The following is a 20,607-nucleotide window of genomic DNA, read 5'->3' on the forward strand; positions in this document are numbered from 1 at the left end:
GGGGCCCCTGTGAACCATCTGGAACCCAGGCTGCCAGCCTCCTGCAGGCCACTTACCCCACTGCTGTCTCTGCCTCCTGGGGTTGAGCCTCGCCACCTCTGCACTGGGGTGATGGGGGCCAGACTGCCTCACATCCTCCCTTTGCCCTCAGTGCCCCTGTGAGTCACGGGCCTGGCGCAGAAGCAGCCGCACGTGGAAGATTTGTCACCATCTGGTTCTGTTTTCCACCCTCTATAGAACGTGCATTTTTAACGGGTTACAGAGGAGACAGACCCCTGGCAGGCAGTGTGGGGAGAGGGCAGGGGAGGCTGATGTCGGCTCTGCTTCCTGCCCCTGCCTAATGTGGAAGACCCAGCAGCATTCTGAGCCTCGGTCCTTTTGTCTTTAAAATGGAATCACAGTGCCTGGTGGAGGGAGTGTGTATTGGGGATAGACGGTTTAAATGGTCCAGGGTTTCTCAGTGAGGTGATGAGATGTCCTAAACTTGTGGTGGTGGTTGCACAACTTTATGCAGATACTAAAAACTATCACATCTGTACTTTAAATGGGTGAATTGTATGGTACATGAATTATGGTTCAATAAAGCTGTTATCAATAGTACTTGGCCTATGGAAAGCCCTGTAACAGGCGTTTTTAGTCATTAGGAGGAAAAATGATTTTTAGTCATTAGGGTGGCAGAAATTGTGGGGTCGCTCTACTCTAGTGCAGATTAGCTGTGTGACCTTAAATAGATTTCTAAATCTCTCTGTGCTTGATATTCCTCATCTTTAAGGAGGCAAGGAGAACAGTCATCTATAGGGTTGTTCAGAGGATTAAATAAGATAAGTAAAAAAGTGAAGTGTCTGATATATGGTGCAGCCTTAAAATATGGGGATTGTTAATAGTAACATTTATTGTTTTTATAGTAATTACTACAGTAATTACAGTTGTCATTAATGGTGAGAAATAACTGCTGCTGCTGCTAAGTCGCTTCAGTCGTGTCCGACTCTGTGCGACCCCATAGACGGCAGCCCACCAGGCTCCCCCGTCCCTGGGATTCTCCAGGCAAGAACACTGGAATGGGTTGCCATTTCCTTCTCCAATGCGTGAAAGTGAAAAGTGAAAGTGAAGTAGCTCAGTCATGTCCGACTCTTAGCGACCCCATGGACTGCAGCCTACCAGGCTCCTCTGTCCATGGGATTTTCCAGGCAAGAGTACTGGAATGGAGTGCCATTGCCTTCTCCGAGAAATAACTGTAAATATTGTTCAAGTCCCTTGTACTGCAGTGGTATGTGGATTATCAATGCTCTCTGATGTAAGCCCTAGGCTACCTCTGGTTCCCAGGTTGGCCAAGTCCTGCCTCCCCTCTGCTACAGCAACTTTCTCTGCAGAATGCGTCAAATGCTGCTTGTTCAGTGCATGGGAGTGTGTAATGACTGGTCTGTAAAAGCCCCTGGAGAGATACTTTCCAGGGCAGGTGGATACTGGGAGGTGCCAAGTGGAGCATTCTGTTAACAATTTGTGGGCCCCTTGCCCCAGCCAGGTCCTTGACCAGGCTCTGGTGATGCAGGGTTGAAACACACCCCTTTCTCTCTATACTCCAGAACCCACAATTTAAAGAGAAGACAAATAATGCACAGTAGACAGCATAAAACAAGTTCTGCATAAGGTACTTGGTAGGTGTCCTGCAGGTGAGTACTAAAGAATGGTGCTCAGGGAAGTCTTCTTTACCAACTGAGCTGAGACCTGGGTTTGACCCCTGGGTCGGGAAGATCCCCTGGAGCAGGAAATGGCAAACCACTGTAGTATTCTTGTCAGGGAAATCCCATGGACAGAGGAGTCTTGTGAGCTGCAGTTCATAGGGTCGCAAAGTTGGGCACAACTGAGTGACTAACTCAACTCAGGGAAGGCTTCACAGTGGAGGGTACTTTTGGGCCGAGTATAAAGGCATAAAAGCATCAATAAGAGCTTTTAAAGCTAAGAGGTAGGAACTGTAGGCATTCATAGGGAGGGAAATCCTGTGTCTTCATAGGATTCAGGAAATGGTGAGTCTTCACAGCTCTCCATGGAAGAAGGGAGTGATGAAAATGTAGTTTAGAGAAGCTGTGCCTCACTGTGGAGCTTAGCCTTGCCCCGTGGCCGTAGGGAGCCATGGGAGGATGGTAAGCAGAAGTCACATTCGTATCTGGGGACCATGCTAATCTTCCCAGCTGCATCCCAGCACAATGCCATTGTAGCAGGTTTGCCTGCGACTCACTGGTGTCTTTGTGCCAATATCCATCCTTGCCCTGGGTTTGCTCCTTGCTGGTTAGGGAGTAAGTGAGCTTTCCTGACAGCTCCTTGGGAAGCCCCTGGCCCTGCCTTGCTGTCTGTGCCTGTCCTGGGATGTGGAGTATGAGGCTTGGAGTTTCAGAGATGCCCTCATCCAACCATCCAGCATGCCTGTCCCCATACGTCTTGACCTGCGGGCTGCCTGTCTCTACACGTCTGTGCCAACAGCCATGGGAGGGGCAGGGGATATCTTGCCCTGCACTGATGCAGAGATTGTCGTCTTGTGCCACGTGCCCCTCCAGCCTTGGTGGTGGTGCCTGCTCTGCAGACCCCCAGCTGGGCTGGTGGGTTGTCACGTCCTTTTGCAGACCCTGCCTCTGCTCATTCTGTTCACACCTCCCACAGGGCTCTCCCCTTCCCTCTGCTGAGGCATCTGCCATCTGGGCCACCCGCTTCCCAGAACTCAAGAACTGTCTGATTTCTCTGCATGCTGAGCACGGGGCTGGGCTCATGATACAAGGGAGGTCATGACTTCAGGAGCAGGGCGTAACACAAGAAAGAGAAGAGGGCCAAGCGCTAGGGGAGAGGTGGGGCTGCGGCAAACTCCTGTTTGAAGGGAGTGGCAGTCTGGTATCACATTTAAGTATTTTAAGGGGAAATCAGAAATAGAGATCTTTAAGCAAAGTATTCTATATTTTAAGACAGGGTGTGGGCCCAGTGTAGCAATATGGCATGTTTTGTTTTTTTTTGGCCAGTGAGCTGTACATGCAGGGGATGAGACCACGACCCCTGCAACCAGACTGCCTTGGTTGCAATCCCAGCCTTACCTTTTTCCTGCTGTGTGGCCTTGGGCGATTGCTGAGCCTCTCTATGCCTCCGTTTCCTCATCCGTAAAGTGAGGATGACATTAGTCACTCTATAAGAGTTGTCATGTGTGCAAAGGGCTCTTTTAGCCTAGTACCTGATAGGTTTCAGCACTTGCTATTAGATGATGTAGATTTATTGGTTGAGTCTGCCAGTCTCAGGGATTGGGTGTGGGACAGAAGAGGAGAGGAAGTCAAGAGCACCCCAGTTTTCTGTGTGACACCCCCAGAGGGGTCTCTGGGCCTTCAGCTGGGAGGTCAGAGCCCGTTGCTCCCAGCCTTACCCAGGACTGTTCATTTTTTCTCAGGCTGCAGCTTGCTCCTTGCCCCAGTTTGCATTCTTCCCCTGGAACATTCCCATTAGTCTCCTGAAGGCCAGGGTCTGAGCCTAGTGACCCGTGTGTCTGTACGACCCCAGCACCTGCCGCAGGGTAGACCTCCAGTGGATGCTGTGTGAGCCGACGGATGAGAGAGGGAACACGGGCGTCTTGCTTTCAGAAGCAGCATGAAGCTCATGTTGGCATCTTCTCACCCCCGCCAGAGACGGAGGAGCAGCGTGCCTGGGCTCGGGGATAGGAGGAATCGTGTAGCCATCTTTGCAGTTGTTCTCCCAGACAGACCCCAGGCAGGTGGGTTGATCTCTCTGAGCCTCAGTTTCTGTATCTGTAAAGTGGCATCCCTGCCTTGTAGTTTTGCTGATTAGAAATCAGGCATTTAAAAGTGGTGCCTCAGCGCCCAGAACAGTAAGTGGCAGCATTTGCTACTATTATTGTGAATCTCTTGGGATAAATACGGAAACTGTGGCAGGTTCCACAGTGGGTTTGCTTCCAGACCCCTGGGTGCTCATTCTAGTGCTCTTGCTTCCCAGAAGGCCAGTGCGGCCTCCGTCTGAGTGGCCCAGGGCCTGGGTCCTGGGTGGTTTTCCACTCCTCAAGGCATCTGATCTTGTAGCCTCGCCGTTCTAGTCACCCCATGGCTGTGCCTTGCTGTCTGCCCTGGGTTAATAATGTGCGTAGGATATGGAGTAGAAGCCAGACATCAGCTCACTGCCACTCCTTCCGAGCAGTGCCGGCCTCCCATTCCAGGGGGGGCTGGTCTGGGGGCTGGTTTTATTTTTCTTCCCTGGCATCTTCAGGTTGGCTGGAGGGAGGGTGGCTTCTGGGCTGCTCTGTGGGCTGGTGAGTGTGGTGGGGGCTGCGCTTGCGTCCCATCTGCCTTCCAGCCTCAGTGTGGTCCAGGCCCAGGGGTGGGCTTTTGGTGAGGACTCGGGGAATTTCCGCATTCCCTGGACCCTGCAGTGGAAAGTTCCCAAGCCATCTGCCAGGCCTGGCCTTCTATCTTCAGCATGCAGGCCTTCCCCTGCCTTTAAAGCCTTAGAAACAACAAGAACAACAGCAAGAGGAAGAACAATGGTAATATTTGTGGACTGCCTCATCTCAGGCAGCTCCAAGGAGCTCCCTATCAGCACAAATAACCCTCATGTTATGAACACCTCCAGCTCAGCTTCATTGCCAGAGTTCACCCTAACTTTGGCCTGAGTGTGGGCAGCTGTAATTGGAAGAGACTTTGGGGGCCTCCCCTCCTCACTTTACAGACAAGGAAACTGAGGCTCAGGGAAGGGAGACTCCCCCAGGGTCACACAGTGGTTACCATCAGGGCCAAGGGGGTTCAGGGCCTTGAGTCCCCGTCCAGCGCTCCCCACCCACCCCGCCACGATCCCGTGTAGCCTCTCCTGAGTTAGTAAACGGGAATTGCTCCTCAAGGTCATAAACCCTGTAAGGCCAGGACTCGGTGGCCATGACAATGACTTCAGAACACAGATGCTTAAGGGACTGGTCCATCAATTGCCCCATGGGGGTTGGTCCTGGGAGTCCTTGTGCCTTGTGAGTGGGGGTGTTTGTGAGGCTCCCACTGTAAATGTGAGTGGCTCAACTTCTTCAAGTCGCTGTCCTGAAGACTGGGAAGCCCCTTAAGAGAGAGGAAAAAAAAAGCCAGCCTCCCTGTTAGCAGGACTTGACACTCAGATGAAACCTCCTGGTGCTTGTTGGCGCCAAGTGGCCATTGCACTGTTGTGTCCATTTTCGTAATTTTGGAGGGCAGTGGGCTGCTGTTCTGCACACATTGCTTGTCATGGAACATGAAAACCCTTTCGGTCTCCTTTTCTTCTGCTTTCCATAACATGGCAGAGAGGTCAGTAGAACAGGCCCTTTTAGAGAAACGTCTGAAGGTAGGAGTGTTTGCTAGGGCACGGTCATTCTGAATGCAAACCTTATTCCCAACGGGTTACTTAAAGCCCTTTGTCAGTTTTCGCTTTTAAGCCAGCCAAATATTTGTACCTTTGATCTGTCCAGAAGACACTTGTACCCCCAGGCTGCCCCGCCCCGCAGGAGAAGTTCATTTCCGTCCCTTGAGGTTGGCAGGAACCCACACTCTGAATTAGCTCCTCCAGCCCAGAGAAACCTCATTGAGCCCTTGATGTTTCGTCACCTCATAATTCACAGTCCCGAGGCTGTCCGCTGAGCCACAGCCACATTTTGTGAGAGAGGTCTCTCTCATTAAGGGCCCAAGAGGGTTCATTTTGGAAACTTGGATTCGAGGATGTCTGCTGAAGGTGATTTTGTTCCGAAGTTGGTCCTGTGTTGTGGATCATTATTTGTCCCCCGATGGAGAAGCTCACATCTAGAAGAGGGACAGACAGACTTATCTGGGAGGGGTAGAGCATCTGCCAGGAGCCACTGGAGGGGGCAGTGATGGGTACATTTGAGCTGGGCCGGAAGGGGTCCACAGAGCTGTCTGCAGGGCACGGGCACGAGACCAGCGTGGACAAGCATGGGTCCCGGTACAAAACAGGCCCCGTTTGGCTTCAGCAGGGGGGATTTTTGTCGCTAATAATCCCCAAAGGGAAACAAACAGGGCTTGACAAGAATAACAAGTGGTGGGGTGGTCCAAGGGCGATGGCAGTGCCCTCCCTAACGGCCTCCCCGCTTCCATCCATGCCCCTGGCCATCTCTTTACCATCAGCAGCCAGAGCAGTCTTGTTGGAGCCAAGTCCTCCCCATGATACTCCTCCCGGAGAAGCCAAGCAGGCCCTGGGCAGCCTCCCTCCTTCCAGGCTGCCTGTGACACCCCTGGCATCCCTCCATGGCCCTTGCACTCTCCTCCTTCCCCAGATGCTGCATGCACCCACCCCTCATCTCACCCCTCCAGGGTCCCCTCTTAGTGACATCTTCCCTGACCCCCTTATTTAAAATTTCAACCTCCAGTTCTCTCCTCTGCTTCTTGTTTCCCCATGGGTGTACCATGTTCTTATGGATCGCCTGTCTCACCTCTGATGAAGGTCGGCCCCGGGTGAGGAGGGAGTTTTGGCTGTGTCCCCTGCACACCTGGAATGGGGTCTGCTCAGCAATCATCTGAGGAATGAATGAGTGGTATGACAGACAAAGGTTTAGGGGAAGTAAACTGCAGAGATGTAAGTGAACTAGTAGAGTCAGTGGGGAACCTGGTGAGTGGCATGAGTGACTGGGACGTGCTAGTAATAGGGGTTAACACAAACAAGCTCTGGGGAAGTGTCAGAGTTCTGAAAAATTTGGAAAACATGCTAATGGTGCCGGGCCCTGGGCAGGGTTAAGGATAACAATGGGCCTCATTTGATGGTGCTTTCTAGCTAATGTGGTTTTGTCCACTTGTCCCCCTGTAGAGGAAGGCTGCTGATGCTGCTGCTGCTAAGTCGTTTCAGTCGTGTCGGACTCTGTGCGACCCCATAGACGGCAGCCCACCAGGCTACCCCATCCCTGGGACTCTCCAGGCAAGAACACTGGAGTGGGTTGCCATTTCCTTCTCCAATGCATGAAAGTGAAAAGTGACAGTGACGTCGCTCAGTCGTGTCCGACTCTATGCAACCCCATGCACTGCAGCCTACCAGGCCCCTCCGTCCGTGGTATTTTCCAGGCAAGAGTACCGGAGTGGGTTGCCATTGCCTTCTCTCTCTGGTAGAGGAAGGCAATGATGCCTAAATGTTGTCAGGAGCCTGTCAGGAGTTCAGGCATCTAGATCCACTCATCTTTCCATTCTCCTGTGCTCACGTGCCTTCTGTAGGGCCCTCTGGAGTAGGCTGATGTCAGGGTGGATCAGAGGGGAGCCCTGGCCTCTGTGACCTGCTGAGGCCCAGCCCTCAGCTGTAGCTGCACCTTTTCCTGGCGCCACCCCGCCATCCTCTGGCTTGCATCTGAGCTGTAGAGTTCAGGCCTTGATGCGGGGAACCATTCGCCAGCTCAGGACCTGGCAGCCACACTGCCTCCTGGCATTTGAGGGCTGGTTACTGTCTCCTCGTCTTGAAGCCCCCACTGCTGCCAGGACTTTGGGCCAACCAGGGGGCCAGGCAGAGCTCCTAACCCAAGCTTGGTGGGCCATCCATGGTGGTGATAGAAGGGTAAGCTTCAGAGCCACGTGGCTCCTGGGCATGGGGAATGGAAACTGGTGGCGGCTGCCAGCCTGGCAAGGTCTGCCCTGGACCCTGGCTGGGCTCCAGGGTGGGGGTTTGCCGCACAAAGGGACTCTCTGAGCACCTGCAGGTGAGGCCCTGCCCTGCTGCTGGGCCAGGACCCCTGCTGCTGGGAGGAGGGGCATCATCAAAAGCGAGCGCCCTCCCTTTAAGCACATTTGCCAAGCTGGAAGAAGTTGCAAGAAGATCTAAGCAACTCTGTCCTCCATGGGGCCAGAGGACAGAATCACTCACTGCTTTCAGCAGCAGCAGCATCATAGTAAAGATATTGTTACTAATTATCCTCAATCTGCACCGTGGGCTCCTAACTGGTGGGTTGTGACATCATTGACTGGCCACTGGCCACACCACCACAGATTCCCTCCCTGCTTCCCAGACACACTCAGCTCAGGGCAGTTTTAGTAACTCACTCTTCACTCACAGTGGAGTGGCACCTTGAGGAGAGAGGGTGGTGAGGTTCTGAGACAGCACCTAAGGCATAGATCACATTTGGTCCAGGTGATGTTTGGCCATGCTCAGCCCAGGGAGATGCTCATGGTGTAACAAGTGTGCAGTCACCCGGCCTGTCTGGACTTCCCTTCCCCGCATCCCATTCGGTCAGGGCGTGTACTCATCGTCCTTTGTCCCCTCTCTGTCTTTCTTGCCCATTTCCTGTATAATGGCAAACTAATTCTGGTCAAACACTGCCTGCTGCTACTGCTCTCTTTGTGAAACATGATCACTTAAACATCCATTTGGTACCATTACACCATTTGGAAGCTTCCAGAATTGAGGCCAGGGGTTCCGAGCCCTGGCTGCACATTAGATTCACCTGTGCGGGTTTGAGACACTACTGATTTTTGCTCCCCCAACCCCACCACAGATGTAATTCATTTGTCTGGGCTGTGGGCATCAGGCATTCTGCAGATTCCACAGGTGATACCAATGGGCATCAAGGAGTCAGACCCACTGCAATAGCGTTCTGGAAAAGTCTGCTTTGTGTTTGATGGAAAAGATGGGGAATCAGGAGAGCCAGGCTGAAGAAGGAAGGAAAGGGAAAGGCTGCCTTGCCTGCTGCTGGGCCTCAGGAGGGGACATTTTCCCCTCATTATATCATTCCCTTTAGTTTCAGGAGTGGAAACTGAGGCTTGGAAAGCATCACCCAGCAGCTTGAGTTGGAGCAAACTCTGGAAGATAGTGAAGGACAGGGAAGCCTGGTGTGCTGCAGTCCATGGGGTCTCAGAGAGTGAGACCCGACTTATCGACTGAACAACAACAGCCCAGCTGGGAAGGGTGCTGGCTGGGTCCCAGCCACAGGTGTTTCACTCACGGTGTAGCTGCTACATCCTTTACAAGGGGGTTGGGTGATAGCAGACGGGGGCGACACTGGGTTTATTTCCTTTTAAACTTTGTTTTAAAATCATTGTTGTGTAATTTTTAGTTGCTCATTGTAGCAGGCAAGCATTCTGTGCAGAATCATCTTTCCTGTTTAGATAGGGGAATCAGAAAAGTTAGAAGACACCTAAACGTTTATAGAGAAGGAAATTGCCTACAACTTCACACTTGGGTGGTGCATTTCCACTAACCTGTTGTCAGCCTGCTGCTGCTGCTGCTGCTGCTAAGTCGCTTCAGTCGTGTCCGACTCTGTGCGACCCCATAGACGGCAGCCCACCAGGCTCCCCCGTCCCTGGGATTCTCCAGGCAAGAACACCGGAGTGGGTTGCCATTTCCTTCTCCAATGCATGAAAGTGAAAAGTGAAAGTGACGTCGCTCAGTCGTGTCCGACTCTTAGCGACCCCATGGAATGCAGCCTACCAGGCTCCTCTGTCCATGGGATTTTCCAGGCAAGAGTACTGGAGTGGGGTGCCATTGCCTTCTCCGTTTGTCAGCCTGTGTTCCTTTTAAAAATTTTTGTTGGAGTATAGCTGCTTTCCAGTGTTGTGTTAGTTTCTGCTGTGCAGCAGAGTGAATCTGTTATACTATACATATATCCACTCTTTTTTAGATTTCCTTCCCATTTAGATCACCACAGAGCACTGAGTCCCCTGTGCTGTATAGTAGGTCCTCATTATTTATCTATTTTATACGTTCCCAATCTCCCAGTCCATCCCACCCTCTACTCCCCACCTTGGTAACCGTAAGTTTGTTCTCTACATCTGTGACTCTATTTGTCTGCCCAAGTTCTTTCTCACATTTACGATTCCTGTGAACCAGCCTCTTCTTAGTAAGGACTTTTTCCTTAAGGATGCTTAACCATTGGTATTTTTTCTCAGGGATTTCTTCCTGTGTACAGACAGGGGATCTGAGCAGGTCAAAGCCAGGTTGCAGTGGAGCCAGGACTTAGGGGTGAACCATCCGTAGTTCCAGAATGTTGCTCCCTTCATGAGCCACTGGTAGTCCCAGGCCCACTTGGAATCATAGTCGTGCTAATCATGGCAGCAAACTCTAACACTTAGACAGCTGTGTTGCTGGCTCAGACTGTTCTAGATTCTCCATGTGTGTTTCTCCAAGCAACTCATAAGATCAGTACCCTTATAGTCGTGAAGCGCAGGGATGTTTAGTAACTTGTCCAGGACTCCATGGTTTGAACCATGGCAGGCCCCAGGGATCCTGGCTCTAGGGTCTCTGTATTGAGCCACTACATTGCTTCTTCTTGAGCAGGATCTTTGCTGCCAATGGCATGGGCCCACCACAGCTTCCCTAGCCTTTCACCTGGCAGCTCCCATGGTATGGGGCCTGCAGAGGTCGTGACCCTGGGAGTGGGCCGAGCCGGCAAGGGTTCATCCCAGAAAACTGCCTCCAGCTGGTGGAGGCTCTCAGTTTCCTGTGTCTCTTGTGAGCCTCGGGCGGTTCTGGGGCTCTGATGCCGCCCGTGTGGGGTGTGTGTTGCTCTCTGGGGCCAAGCCTGGCAGCTCCCAGCTCCATCCTCCGAGGGTGCCTTCCTCCGGCCTGTCCCCGGGGCTGCAGCTCGGCGTGAATCAGCGTTCAGACTCTCCTTGGCTTGGGCCCAGGCCTTGGCAACCCAGCGTCCAGCAGAGCTCCTGTGGCTTGGGGCTTCACATCAGGTTTGAATTATGTGGAATCTCAGCGTCCGCAGGCTTTCATCCTGGCTGTGCTGAGTCACGCTTCCGTGGAACAGGCAGCCTGTAGCCTCCTGCGTGTGAGTCGGCTGAGGGCATGTGTGCTGTTCGCCTGCTCGTGTGTTGTGTCTCTGTGTGTATTGTCCTTTCTGTGCTCTGGGTGCTGCGTGTCCCTTGTTTCCGTGTGTATATATCGTTTCTCTGTCTGTCTCGTATCTCTCTGTGCATACCAGCCTTATTAACGGCTTTATTGAGATACAGTCTACGTACCATGCAAATCACCCATTTAATGTGTACAGTTCAGTGGATTCTTTATTAAATGCACAGAGCCATGTAATTATCGTGTATCTGTGCTCAGTCTTGTCTGACTCTTTGCGACCCCATGGACTGTAGCCCACCAGGCTCCTCTATGCGATTTTCCAGGCAAAAATACTGGGGTGGGTTGCCATTTCCTCCTCCAGGGGATCTTTCTGACCCAGGGATCGAACCTGCGTTTCCTGAATCTCCTGCGTTGGCAAACAGATTCTTTACCACTGCACCACCTGGGAAGCCCATGTAATTATTACCATGTTCAATTTTAGAACATTTTCACTTTCTAAAAAAGAAGCTCTGTGTCTTTTATCAGCACCCGTCACCCCAAATTCATTACCTCAGCCCCTGGCAGCCACTAATCTATTTTCTGTCTCTATAGATTTCCCTGTTTTAGACTTTTACATGAATGGAATTGTATAATATGTGACTGTTTGTGACTGACTTCTTTCACTTAGCGTAATGTTTTCAAGATTCATCCATGTTGTAGAATTTTTCAGCATGTCTTTCTTTTTTACGGCTGAATAACATTCCATTGTACAGACACACCACCTTTTGCTTATCCATTCATCTGCTGATGGGCACCTGGGTTGTTTCACATCTTGGCTACAGTGGACGCTGTGTAAAGGTTTTTGCAGACTTACGTTTTCATTTCTCTTGAGTTTATACTGAGTAGAATTGCTGGCTCATGTGGAAGCTCTGTTTAATATTTGGTGAACTGCCAGACTGTTTTCCAAAGCGGCTGCATCATTTTACGTTCTCACCAACAATGTATGGGGGTTACAGTTTCTGCACATCCCTGTCAACACTTGTTAGCCTCTGGCTTTTTGATTCTAGCCATCCTTGTGGGTTGTAGTATCTCATGGTGGTTATGATGTGCATTCCCATAATGACTGATGATGCTGAGCATCTTTTCGTGTGCTTAATGGCCATTTGTATGTCTTCTTTAAAGAAGTGCTCAGATTCTTTCCCCATTTTTATTTCTTTTTTTTTTCTTTGCTTTATTTTTGTTTTGAAAATTTACGTATTTATTAATTTATTTATTTGACTGTGCCGGGTCTTAGTTGCAGCAAGCAGGATCTCAGTTGCGGTTTGTGGGACTGAACCTGGGCCCCCTGCATTGGGAGCATGGCGTCTTAGTCACTGGACCACCAGAAAGTCCCTCTATCCCCAGTTTTAAATTGGGCTGTCTTTTTATTATTGAGCAGTAAGTGTTCTTCATATATGTTAGATATGTCACTCATAAGGAGAGCTGAGGCTGGTTTCTTGTGTTTTTATACCCCACCATCAAGCCCAGCATGCAGTAGATGCTTCATGAAAACATGAGGGCCTATTGAGGGAGGAAAGGATGGCCTCAGGGTATAGGGGTTTGTGGGTAGGGCTGCCCCCCAACACTTGTCATGAATCAGAGACAGTGCCCCAGGGTGATCTCTCAGAGGGGCTGGTCCCTGCAGGCTCTGTTGGATGCATCTTTCATCCAACAGACTTAACAAAACCATGAGGGAGGTTGGAAGACTTGCAAAAACCTAATCCCTGGGGTCCACCTGTCCCCTTGATTTTTGACTGGAGCAACTAGGCAAAAGAGTGTCATTTGCTGAGATGGGGAAGGCAAGGGGAGGAATAGGTCTGCTTTAAAGGCTGAGGTGCCCAGCGGAAGCCCAGGGTCTCTATCAAGGAGGCTGTTGGACATTCCTCCGTGGAATTCTGGGAGGGGTCAGGGCTGAGGATGTAATTTGGGAGGTATCTGCAAATACATGATATGTAAAGCTGTGGGATCAGGGGAAGTCCCCAGGGAGCATGTGTGTGGCTGGAGGAGCTGAGAGAGACCAGGACAAAGAAACGATGTCTGGCTCTGAACACATGAGGTCTCAGGTGACTATGACGAGGGCAGTTTCCAGGAAGTACTGGTTCTAGAAGCCCCACTGGGGTGGATGGAGGAGAGGTACAAGGCACAGAAGTGGAGGCAGTGAGAAGCGTGGACAGCTGTGCTGTGGAGGGAAAAAGAGACCCTGGCCATAGCTGGCAGGGCTGGGAGGGAATTTCACAGAGATCAAGTGCATTCATGTGTCAGCGAAATGATCCAGGAGAGAGGGAGGGCCTGGTGATGCTGAAAAAAGGGATGCTAATTGCAGGATCAGCGTCAGGTTCACCTGAGAGCTCTGGCCCCTGATTTCAAGGAGACCCGTGGGCACCACGAGCATTTCCTCTGTCAGTGTGCAGACGTGGAGTGGGTGGAGACTTGGGTTGAACCAGGACAGAGGCTTCTCTGGGAGAGCAGGATGGAGGGAAGAGTGGAAGAGAGTTATGAGTGTTTGCAGAACTATTATGTATCATGATGGAGAAGTCCAAGGTGATGAGAAGGGAAGTAAGGACTTGGAGGGGAGATTGACAGTGGTGGAATGGTGGGGTCATGTGTTGGAAGTCTTAGTGAAGTTTAATGGTAGCTGGAGCCAGCATGTTGGAGTTACGAGGGAGAGAAGGAGATACCCACAGTCAGAGTTCCTGAGGTTGTAGCAGGTGATGTGGTCTTGGCGGGAGCCTGGCTGGCGGTGGCCGGGGATAGAAGCAGGTGGCTATATTGGGGGAGAAGCTGGTGGAAGCCACTTCTGATTCTCATGCCACTCCTAGTTGTGTGCATCGCACCAGCCTCCACTTGCTGGGTTATCTTTTGTCTCCTCCAGTGGCATAGTTTCAGGTTAAATTTGCTGTAAGCCTAGAACCTAAGACAGCACAGCTGGCAGTAAAAGCCTCGTGATGGAATTTCCAGACCAAGTTCAAGCCTGAGAACACACTCTCCTTGGGAGGTGGCAGGATGCTTGGGTTGGGGGTGGGCTGCACTGCTTGATTCCCTTCTGGGGAGGCTCCACAGAGACTGGCTTTGGAAGGAGAAGGAAGGGGAGACTGGCCCACTACTCGATCTTGAAATGGACCCTCCTTCTGGGCATTTGACACACATTAGCCAATTTGAGGGTAAAGCAAAGGACCTCAGGATTCCCTTTTCCCAGAGGACCTGCAGCTGTCCTCTCAGAGCCAAGTCACTGGCTCTACCTGGACCCAAGCTGACCCTTGCTCACTGTCTCTGCACCTGACTCAGCGCAGATAGACCCTTACCCTTGTCCAAGGAATCCCTTGGGATCTCTTTCTGTGGCCTCCCTGGAGATCTGTCTGTTGGCTCATTGTACCCTCCCCTCCCAGTTTACATGCAAGAATGTGCAGTTTTAGAATAAACATGTTATTCTAACATGTACATATTAATTTCAAAATAATGTGACTTCAGTTATCTGCTGAAGTATTTGGGACCTCACCCTGATGACAGATAGCTGCTGGTAACCACATGGACTCATTTATGATCCACAGTAGTCACCTAGCCAGTCATCACCTGTCTCCTTCAGGTGACCTGGAATTGCGCTTTGGACTTGGGTTTTTTCCTGAGGGGAAATCGGACTGGAAAACCACAGTTAGCATGACCTGAAGGCCTCTGGATGAAGATTGCAGCAGCAGGTGTCACCTTTGCAACCAAAAACATGTCCCAGCCATATTAGAAAATTCAAACCGGCCCCTCCATCAGCCATGCACCTTCCAGGAAAGGGCCCTCAGAAGCAGCTGTGTTAAAGGGTCCAGACCAGGGCAGAGGGGGCCAGGCCTGCCCGCTGGTGGGTTTCTATTTGGAGAAATTGCCTGAGGGCCTGTACAATGTGTGGCCCAATTGGATAGAGTCAGCTATTTGTTGTTGTTGTTTTTATTGCATGAAGAGCCTTTCCAGTATATATTTCCTGCTTACTGTTTCCAGAAGAATAAGTTATGGGTGAAAACAGATATGGCTGACATTTATTTTCCATTCTACCAGGATTTATTTTCTCCCTGTTTCTTGATTTCTTATACAGAAATTTGATTTGATTTTAGTGTCTTAAAATTAGCTACCACTTTTCAGAAATATAAACATCTCATAAATTGAGAGACAGGAGTAATTTGGAGAGGAGGAGGAGAGCCAGAAAGTTCCCGTTGCCAGTCTGTCTGCCCTGAGTGGTGCCTGGTTTCCTGGCCAGGGCAGTGCTGAAGGGGAGCGTGGGCCAAACCTCTCCTGGTGCAGACAGGGAAACCGAGGGCCTTTGGAAGGGACCAGCCCAGGCTGCCTCCTGATCTGGTGGCTGGGCCTGCCTTCCTATCCCTTCTCCAGGAGGAGGGTCTTAGACACTATGAGAGAGCCCAGACCTGGATTGGAACTGCCTGTCAAGACCTGGGCGTGATGCCCAAAATACATGAAGATGATCACTGGGAGGCCCTGCCTTCAGTGCCAGGGAGGGCTGGTGAGATCCTCAGTTACAAAGAGGTTTGAAGCTTATTTTCCAGGTTGCATGTCAGGGCCTTGGGTCTTCTCCCTAAACAGTTCACTGGGGTGGGAAAATAGGGGTTCTTCTAGCTGTTCCCTGAGGGGAGGCCCGAGGACGTGTTGTGGGGGCTAGGCTAGTCCCAGGAATCCCGGGGCTTCCTTGTCTGGTGGAGCAGAGCTGCTGTGTGAGGTGGGAGTCCTTTCAGGGGAGCAGCCACCTGGGCAGTGGGTGCGGTTGGCTCCCTTTAGGGCTGAGTGCTGAAGCGTTTGCTCATCCTCACGGCAGTGGTAGAAGGTGGACTGGTTTTCATCGAGTGTTTTTGCCCAGAGGTGGGAAGTGAACAACCTGTTTGCTCTGCAAGGTCGGAACCAGAGGCGCAGGAACTTGCAGATGGGACTATGAGAGCAATGTCTCTGTGCTCCAGATGGGCCCCCAGGTCAGGAGCGGGCCCGGGATGGGTGAGGTGATGGAGCCTGGTGATGAAGAGCCACATGGAGCGGAGCTCTGCTCTAGTGCTGTCCCTGACTTGATGAGCGACTCTGGGCAAGTTATTTAACCATTCCATACTTCTGTTTCCTCATCCATGAGATGGGTCTAATATCAGTGCCTACCTCATAGGGTTGTTGTAAAGATGAATTAAGATGTGTAAATGTGAGTGGCAGACACTCTTAGTGTTGTTATTCAGTCAATAAATCGTGTCCGACTCTTTGCAAGCCCATGGACTGTAGCACACCAGGCTCTTCCGTCCTTCACTGTCTCCCGGATTTTGCTCAAATTCGTGTCCATTGAGTCAGTGATGTTATCTAACTTATTACTAGCAATGGTAATAAGACTTCACAAAGGGCAGAATGCAGGGAAGTGTGTTCAGCTCAGTAAGACAATAACAGTGTCCCTGCAGAGACCAGGATACATCTTGAGAGGGGGAGCTCTCTGTCACTAGAGGCATCCAAGCAAATAATTGAGGTCCCCTGACTAGGTATTGAAGCCTGAGACTGGGGCAGACATGGTGATCTTGAAAGGGGAACGTGAGCTGCAAGGGAGTGCCTTGTAGCCCAGCCCATTCTGTGCGCATCTTTCTGTACCCTGCAACCCTCATGGGAGGCCCTGAGGTCTGGTGGCCATGGTGACTCAGTGGGTGATGGGGCACAGGGAATGCCAGATTCTGAAGAATCTTCTGGGGCAGTGGGTTAACCAAGTTCCAGAATAGGGGAGGCTACGGCGAAGTGTGTGTGTGGTGGGGGAGGGCGGTCGCTGAATGGAGTCTTCTGCCCCTTGGTCTAGAGAACTCGTCTCTGCTAGAGGAGAGGTGTGATGGGCAGAGAGAGAGCAGCTGCAACCCTCAGTGAGCCTGGGTTTGTGTGAGTCTGGCCAGGATGAAGCACAGGTCATCTGACTTCTGCTGTAAGGGTCTCTTGCTTTGCTTGGTCCAGAGGGCCTTCAGTGGGGTGTAAGCACTGACCTTGGGGATTAGACAGGAGTACAGAAGGTGGGATGGGATGGATGGGTGGGGGCCTTGGTGGAGAGTCTCTCTTGGCAGCTGAGCTGCAGTAGCTTTGGGTGGAAAGCCCTGGGCCCTGCTGCCCTGTGTACCCGGAAGAATGGCTTCCTTCAGGGGCTGTGCATATCCTCAGTGGCAGAGGCTCTTTGACTTGGCCATCATTTACGCAGGGCTTCCCTGGTGGCTCAGACAGTAAAGAGTCCACCTGCAATGCAGGAGACCCGGGTTTGATCCCTGGGTCGGGAAGATCCCTTGGAAAAGGAATGGCTACCCAGCCCAGTATTCTTGCCTGGAGAATTCCATGGACAGAGGAGCCTGGCAGGCTACTGTCTATGGGGTCACACAGAGTCAGACACGACTGATTGACTAACACACTTTCTGTGCAGGTTTGGCATAGCCTCTGCCCATGAGCCTGAATGCCTCCCCAACCCCACATGGACCTTCCTGCTCCTACATCTTCATCCAGGTCCCTTACCTGCTGTGTCCTTTCCAGCTCCTGTGGGTTTCTTTTGCCACCCTGTCAGTTTCTCCCTTCTTTCACCATAGTAATTACCCTCCCTCTGGCCATGGGGATCGAGCAAGAACTACCAATCCCCGGGTGACTGTGTGAGTCAGGCCGGACTAACCACAGGTCTCCTGGGCTGTACCAGATGGGGGACTATGCAAGAAAAGCCTTCTTGTCTCTGGTGTCAGAGCAGAGATGTACCTGTGAGAACATACCTTGTCTGGGAGAGTGAAGCTGATGCAGAGGGGCCGTGAGGAGGGTGCGGAGAGAGCCAAGGCACTGGGCCCCTCATTTCCAGCGCCTGCCCCTGCCATGGTTTGTCCAGGGACCTATATGCTCCCCTTTGGTCCAAGAGGGTGCAAGCTGAATTTCTGCCCCTTGCAACCATGAGCCTGATGGATCCTTGTCCATCAGGTATACCTGCCAGAGCACCAAGCCCAACAGCTTGGCCATCTTCTTCTCTGTGGTCTCCTCCGTTCAGATGATGAACAACTCACAGCCGAAGTCTGGGCCTCATCATCTGTTTTTCACTGCCCTGGGCACGTGGCAGGTGCAGAAGTTAAAAAGAGAAAGCATTTTAAAAGAAAGGACGCCTGCTTAATATAGAGTTTGATGCTGACATTTTAATAAGCAGACTGGAGCTTTTGCGGACAGTTGAGCGTCCCTGATAAAATGGTTACCTTGAGGAGCTCCAGACTTGCTCTGGTAATGCTGCTAATTTCCCTGGAACACTTTTTTGGCCTCCTGATTGGTGCAGAAGGCAGCTATCTTGGTTTTGATCCAAGATGGTGTTGGCAGTTTGATGAAGAGACATAGCTGGGAAGGACAGGAGGAAGATGGGCTGCTCTGGGAGGTTCGATGTCGTGTGTGCAGGAAGCCTTGACGGGAGTTCCCTAAGAAGCAAGCTCAAAACAGGCCGAGGTGGGAAAACTGGTGGGATTTAGTTGCGTAAAGTAATGACTGCTTTAAAAAGAGGCAGCTCCTATTCAAACAGGAAGGCCCAATAGATTTATAAAAATGGTTTCCTTCATTCCCTGTTTTGTGTTCACAGCTGCATTCCCAGTGTCTGGCACAGGGCTGGTATGTAGTAGGCACTCCATAGGTGTTTGTTGAATGAGTGAAGGAATTCAACAAGTAAGTATTTATTAAGGATTGCCTCCTATTTTCCAGGCACCGTGGTGGGTGTCCCTCACTGCTTTATAGAGCTGACGTGTGCGCGGGGGGCGGGAGACTGTATAGCCACACATGTATTCACACACATTTCATTATATGTTTCACTTACCCCTGTGAATATTGCCTTCATTTGGGACCTAATAACATGTTGGCGGGGCTCGACCAAGGTTATATTTTTATGTTTTTTTATTTCCAAAGCCAGCACTTGATATTTTTAAGGAACTATTTTGATGCAGGTGAAAAATCAGATTAAAACATTGAGCATACACTCCTGGGGCACTGTCCTCGCTCGTTTATTGTCAGCAAACACAAGCTGCACGCACACATGCTTTAAATCTGAAATAACAGCACTCTTTGCTGGAATTGGGGTCCAGTGCCCACCTTAGGGGGGCTTCCCAGGTGGCACTAATGGTAAAGAACCCGCCTGCCAATACAGGAGACATAAGAGATGCAGGTTCAATCCCTGGGTTGGGAAGGTCCCCTGGAGCAGGGCATGGCAACCCACTCCAGTATTCTTGCCTGGAGAATCCCATGGGCAGAGGAGCCTGGCGGGCTGCAGTCCATGGGGTTGCAGAGTTGGACGTGACTGAAGCAACTTAGCACGCATGCACCTTTGTTTAGAGGAACTGTTACGTGCACCCCGTGAGCGCACAGCACAGTGAAAGTGGATCTGTTATAGACACGATGGGAGGGCGGGCGGGAAGGAGAGAGTAGCCTGGAAACATCTACACTACCATATGTAAAATAGATAGCCAGTGAAAATCTGCTGTATGACTCAGGGGACTCAAGCCAGGGCTCTGTGACAACCTAGAGGGGTGAGATGGGGAGGGAGGTGGGCGGGAGGTTCAAGAGGGAGGGGACGTATGTATACGTATGGTTGATTCATGTTGAGGTATGGCAGAAACCAGCACAATATTATAAGACAATTATCCTTCAATTAGAAATAAAGAAAAAGAAAAGTGGCTCTGCTCTGCTTGTGACGGGCATGAGGGCCCTTGCTTGGCCGCCTAACACCCTCTTCCCACTTCCCTGCTGGCATCTGAGGGCCCCCAAGCCCCTAGAGGAAGTGCCTGCTCTCGTGTGGTCACACTCATTTGCACACACACGCACGCCTGTTCTGCCGTGTGTTCACATCTCTGCTTTCTCCCCGTTCCCCACCGCTTGCCGCATCCCTGGTTCAGGCCGGCCTCATCCGTACGGACAGCACCGACTACTTCATCGAGCCCTTCGAGCGCGGGCAGCAGGAGGCGGAGGCCGGCGGGAGGAAGCACGTGGTGTACCGGCGGGAAGTCGTCAGGCAGCGATGGACAGAGCCGCTCGGGGACCTTCACAATGAAGGTAGGCTGTGGTCGGAGGCGCCAGGTCTACCTCCCTCCACATCGCAGGGATGTTTTCAGGTAACTTCTGACCTAGGCTTTTCAACTCCTGGCCTCAGTCTTCTCACTGGTGTAATGGCTCTGGGCCACATAGATCTACTGCACCAGCAGGAAACTGCCCTCTGTTTTAGGGGCTATGATAGCAGGCTGGAGTGCAGGCCGGAGGAGCTACCTGAGTCCCCTGAACACAGGTCCTTGAGTCTCGGAGTGGCTCAGCGTTGCTTTGCAAGGCTATTCCTCTGCCAGGACAGAAGGTGGAATGACTGCAGTTAGCTTCTCCCCGCTGGAAATCATCTCCACCCCTGGGAACCACAGGAAGGGGGTTCTTAGGGCACTCGTAGGGAGACTGCCTGGGGTCAGGCCACCAGAGTCAGCTCTGTGTCCAAAGGACCGTTTAAAAATCCTACCTCCAGGGACTTCCCTGTGGTCCAGCGGTTGAGAATCTGCCTCCAATGCGGGGGTCACAGATTCAGTTGTTGGTCTGGGAAGATTCCACATGCCAGGGGGCAACTCAGCCCATGTGCCCCAACTACTAAAGCCTGCATGCCCTAGAGGCTGTGCTCTCCACCAAGAGGAACCACTGCGATGAGAAGCCCGGGCACCACCTAGAGAGTAGCCCCCACTTGCTGCAACTAGAGGAAAGACCGTGAGCAGCAACGAAGACCCAGTGCAGCCAAAAAAAATGAATAAATAGTTAAAAAAAAAACAGCTTAAATGTGAAAAGAAATAGATATCCTACCTC

General features: G+C 51.5%; 1 protein-coding gene across 2 annotated transcripts in view; it reads left to right on the plus strand.

Annotated features, from left to right (window-relative positions):
- ADAMTS14 (ADAM metallopeptidase with thrombospondin type 1 motif 14) overlaps positions 1–20,607 on the plus strand; it is a 95,279-nt gene that overhangs the window by 6,851 nt on the left and 67,821 nt on the right. For both annotated transcript variants that reach the window (XM_027530632.1, XM_027530633.1), the window contains exon 3: positions 19,671–19,827. In XM_027530632.1, coding sequence (XP_027386433.1) covers positions 19,671–19,827 — 157 coding nt within the window. The remainder of the gene's footprint in view (positions 1–19,670; positions 19,828–20,607) is intronic.

This window comes from Bos indicus x Bos taurus, chromosome 28 (assembly GCF_003369695.1).
Source record: "Bos indicus x Bos taurus breed Angus x Brahman F1 hybrid chromosome 28, Bos_hybrid_MaternalHap_v2.0, whole genome shotgun sequence".
NCBI lineage: Eukaryota > Metazoa > Chordata > Mammalia > Artiodactyla > Bovidae > Bos > Bos indicus x Bos taurus.